General features: G+C 55.5%; 1 protein-coding gene across 1 annotated transcript in view; it reads right to left on the bottom strand.

Annotated features, from left to right (window-relative positions):
• Positions 1-854, bottom strand: part of EXOSC4 (exosome component 4) — a 3,405-nt gene extending 2,551 nt beyond the window's left edge. The window contains exon 1 of the mRNA XM_040626056.1: positions 256-854. Coding sequence (XP_040481990.1) covers positions 256-426 — 171 coding nt within the window. The 5' untranslated portion in view covers positions 427-854. The remainder of the gene's footprint in view (positions 1-255) is intronic.
• Positions 855-4,786: the final 3,932 nt, after the last annotated feature.

The raw sequence follows: 4,786 nt of genomic DNA, 5'->3' as shown, positions 1-4,786 counted from the left end.
GGGGGAGGAAGCGGGAGCGCGCCTGGCGCTTCCAGGAACAGCAAGGATGAGTGCAGGGCGGAGGGGACACTGGCCGGTGCGAAAGGTGGGGACCACAGTGCATCACACCGCAAGGACTTCGGCTTTGACTCCGAGTGAGCCGCGGCGGCCCCGAAGATGGGCTGCGTGAACGGAGGCGCGCGGCAGCCGAGCCTCCAGAGTCAGCGCAGCCCGGAGGCCCCGCGCACCCCGCCCGGCTCGCGCACGCCCACTCGCCTCGTGCGGCCCGTACACCACCGCAAGCGCCTTGGTGTTGCCTTGCTCGATGTAGGCCGAGCCGTCGGCCTGCGCGAACACGCCCATCCGCGCCTGGATCTTGCGCAGCTCCCCGGCGCGCCGTCCGTCTACCCGGTAGCCCTGGTCCGACAGGAGCTCCAGGCCCGCCATGTTGCCCGGCTACAAGCCGCGCTTCCGCCTCCCGCAGAACTACAGTTCCCGACTATTCTGACCCCCCACTTCCGACCCCTCCACCCCGGGGGTCTACGGTTTCCGGCGGTCCGACCCCCCACTTGCGGCCTCGGGCAACTACAGTTCCCCCAGGGTGCCAGACGGCCCTATTTTCCCTACTTCCGGTCGTGGGAACCTACGCTTCCCCCTCACTTCCGGCCCCGGGAATCTTCAGCGGTGCTGACCCAGGGGAGGAAGACTGTGCCCGCGGCCGTTTCGGGGAGCTGTCCCACGGCTGCCAAAGGTGGGGACCGGCTCGGGGAAGAATCCCCCGGTCGCGCCCCCCTGGGTTTGTCGTGGGGGAGGCCCGTATGCTCCCCTGGAATTCCCTGGTTTATACAGCACGCGCCTACACCAGGTCCCAAAGCTCTGAGGACTACCACCACGCCTGCGCCCTGCTGGCCCCGCCCCCACCGAGCCCCTGCGCCTGCGTCCGCTGGCTCCGCCCCGCCCGATGCCTGCACCTGCGCCCGAGCTCCGCCCCGCCCCGCCCCGCCCCGCCCCGCCCCGCCCTTGCACCTGCGCCCCGCCGGCCTTGGCCCGCCAGCTGGCTAGTTTCCGCCGCTGAGCCAGCCAGGAGGGTCCTTGCGGGTCCGGCGGGCGAGCTCAGCTCGGGCTGGAAGGAAGCGGCGTCCTTTCTCTGATGGTTTCTAGTTCTTCCGCAGCCATAAATGCGTCCATTCTCCCACGCTGAGGCACACCTTGTGTTTTTTTTTTCCTTACCGTTTAGTGTTTACATTTGTCCATTAAAAATATTGACGCATAATTTGTATTGTACGCACGCATGCTCATATTTTTTATTTTTCATTTTATTTTTTAAAAGATTGTATTTATTCATTTGACAGAGGGAGTGCACGAGCAGAGGGGAGAGGGAGAGGGAGAAACCGACTCGCTGCTGGGTGGGGTTCCCTTGGCGGGACTCACTCCCAGGACCCCAGGGATCGTGACGGGAGCCAAAGGCAGATGCTTAACCATCTGAGCCACCCCCACGCCCCTCATATTCTCTTTAGATAGTGATGTAGGAAAGATGTTAGGGTTCGAAGCCCCCGGCCAAGAAAGAATTCTTGAGATGTTTTGGGTGCAAAAAGGTGTTTTTATGAAAGCTCGGGGGGCAGGACCTGTGGGCAGAAAGAGCTGCTCTGGGGTCATGAGGAGTGGCCCATGATATACTTTCAAGCTGGGAGGGGGTTAGGGATAACTTAAGTTTCTAAGGAATTTTGGAAGCAAGGTTTCCAGGACCTTGAGGGGGCTAGCTACTGTTGGGAAAAGGTCATTTATTACCGTCTAATAAAACCTGAGTCATGAGACCCTTCATGTATATTAGTGGGCCGTATGTTTGGGGGGGGGGTGATTGCCAGCATGTATCTTGGGGGTTTAGAGATCAAGGAAATTTCTAAAGGAATTTTTATGTGTAAAATATCCTTACAGGATCCTGGGGGCGGGGGGCAGGGAGGTCTGGCTAAGATTGCCTTTTGCCCTTAGCAAAGTGTCAACATCGAGAGAGCTGAGCTCCTGGAGGAAGGTCACTCTGCCTGTTTCAAGGACCTGTCGATGGGCTGTAGGAAGTAAGGACATTTAATAATTTTTCTTCTGGGGGTGCCTGGGTGGCTTAGTCAGTTGGACGTCTGTCCTGGGATTGAGCCCCACGTCGGGCTTCCTGCTCAGCGGGGAGCCTGCCTCTCCCTCTGCCTTCTGTTCCCCGTGCCTGTGCATTCTCTCTCTCTGTCAAATAAATAAATAAAATCTTCTAAAAAATAAAATTTTTTCTGCCTTTGTTTCCCACATCAATAGGGCATTTAAGAGTTTCTTTTCCTCGTTGGCTTGGCTCTTCTGCCCACGCCCACCCAGCCCCCACATCGTCTTCCTTACTGTAGTAGAGGGTTCCTTCCGTGTTTTTCTCCACACTCCGTATGCATCAGGCGCACGTACGTGCAGTTGTGCAGCCATGTAGCATTTGGAACTCTGGTTATTATTTTTAATGAGATAATTTTATACAAACTTTTCCGGTTTTCACTCAAAAAACACCTTATGAAATCTGCTCGAATAATCCTGTGGAACTCTCATTAATTTTTGGTTGGCAGCTTGATATCCACGGGGTGGATGTGCCAGGAGCATCCCAGCTGCTGCCCCATTGAGGGCAGTAGGGGTGTATCTAGGGGCTTATGCTGTGGGGATAGAACCCCACAATAGAGATGTGCTGAATGAAGAGTGAATGTGAGAGTTCCTTTTCCCCCTCTCTTCCCACCAAGAGTGTTACATTCTCACATAATCCTTGCCAGTCCCAAGTATTGCTTCCTTCCTGTCACTCTTTCCCATATCCTGGCTTGATGTATTCCAGTGTCTCATGTCAATCCAGTGCAACGGAACTGCCAGTGGGCCTACAGGGGGGAGAAGTGAAGGGCTTTCCTCCCTGGGTTTCTCCTGTCTCCAGGTATCTGTGTTTCCCAGTGGCCAGGTCCCCAGGGGGAGGCTCATTTCCCCCCTACCAGCTGCATTCTTCTGCCCCTCTGCAGTGCTCTGGAAATCAGAGTCCATGCTTCAGTTTGAATGTGGGAAGAGGAGCCTAAAAGATTGCAACACTCATTGAGAGGAGGTGACATGCCCTGGGGGCCTAAGAAGGTGCACAGGCTTGTGTCCCAGTATGCCCCCCCTTTATATCCAGCTCCCACAGTGCAATAAAATGGGCCTTCTTTTTCCCTTTCAGAATGAAGATACCCTAGGCCTTTCCAGAAAGGGATTGAGTAGGGTGTGTGTGTCTGTTTATCTCTTGCTGCATAACCTTAGTGACTTTGAATAACAAAAAATAATTATGTTATTAAGTCTTGTGGTCCTGAGCGTTGCCTGGGCTCATCCAGGTGGTGTGCACTTAGCATCTTTCCTGCCCGTCGTCACTGCAAATCACGACGGCTGCGGTCTTGAGGGCTTCCTCTCTCACGTCTCTGGTGGTTGATGCTGACTGCTGGTCAGGACCTCACCTGGGTCTGCGAGACAGCACACCTACCCATGGCCTCCCTGCTTCCTGGAAACATGGCACCTGGACTCCAGGGTAACCTCAAAAGACCACAAGGTGCGCACGTCTGGTGTTTTAAGACCTAGACTCAGAAGTCATATAGTATTACTCCCACCAGACGATATGGGGTAAGGCAATCAGAAAGGTTTGGCCAGCATCAGGGGGAGGGCCGTGGACCCTGCCCCTCAAGATTAACATCAGGCCATAAGAGCGGGTAGAATGGACACACCGTAGCAGGCAAGAACCCGAGTCCTGCCGGCACCGTGCATCCTTCGAGGTACCCGTCTCCCAGATGAGCGCAGCGTGAGGGCCAGGAGCCAGCCATGGTCCTGCCACTGCTCCTGGTCTGAGGCCGTGATGGCCGCATCCTCTGTGACTCACCACCCGCCGTCTCCCCGCTCTCAGTTCTTTGGCTGGACCCAGCTGGTTATTGGTGGAGTGAAAGGGCCTTTTTCCCTCAGCAGTCTGAGCTCGTGTTGTCCCTGCTCTAATTGGGTCAAGACTTCGGTGGCTGTCTGCTGATGCAGGCGGAAGCCCTACAGGTGTCCCCACATGTGTCCTGCCCCAGTTGCATAGCAGGGACACTAGTAACCCAGGACAATCAGTAATATTGAATCTGGGCCTAAGGATCCCAGGGTCCGAAGTGGCTGGTGGCAGCTGTTCTCTCCAGATCAGTGGAACCTTTACCGTGTCCGTTGGTGGGACTGGTCCCTCCACCCCTGGGAACTAAGACCTCCAACCAGTGGAGATGGAAGCATCTCCACTTTAGCCGGCCATCCCTGCCCCCTTGATTCTCTGACCCTGTGTTGTGACCATGGGTAGATCCAGGTTTGGGGGCCTAACACTTACACACATTTGAGAGGTATGTCTGAGATCCCCAAACCACTCCTGCATTCAGTGTTCTGCTTGCAGGGCTTGTAGAGTTTGGCACAGATCGCTGAACTAGTGGCTGAGATTTATTACAGAGAAAGGGTAGTGATCTAAATCAGCAAAGGAATGAGGTTCATGTGGCAAAGTTAGGGAACCAAGCACAGCTTCCAGAACCTTCTCCACAGGACACACTACGCCCCCCAGCAGCCAGCGGTGACAGTGTGCATGGAGACTCAGCACCTAGGGCGTTCATGGGGGCTGATCAGGGAGGCACATACGCCAATTCCAGATGCCCAGGAGGAAGGCAGGAGTTCAGCATAAACCATATTTGTTTGTACAGCTGAGGCTCCGTGAGCCACTCTTAGGGAACAGCAGGAGCCTTCCTGAAATTGAAGTTCCCAGTTGCCAGCTAACCTCCTG

Source organism: Ursus maritimus, unplaced genomic scaffold (assembly GCF_017311325.1).
Source record: "Ursus maritimus isolate PB19 unplaced genomic scaffold, ASM1731132v1 scaffold_9, whole genome shotgun sequence".
In the NCBI taxonomy this organism is placed as follows: domain Eukaryota; kingdom Metazoa; phylum Chordata; class Mammalia; order Carnivora; family Ursidae; genus Ursus; species Ursus maritimus.
The sequence above is the reverse complement of the archived record's forward strand: the minus strand, read 5'-3'. Positions and strand labels throughout refer to the sequence as shown.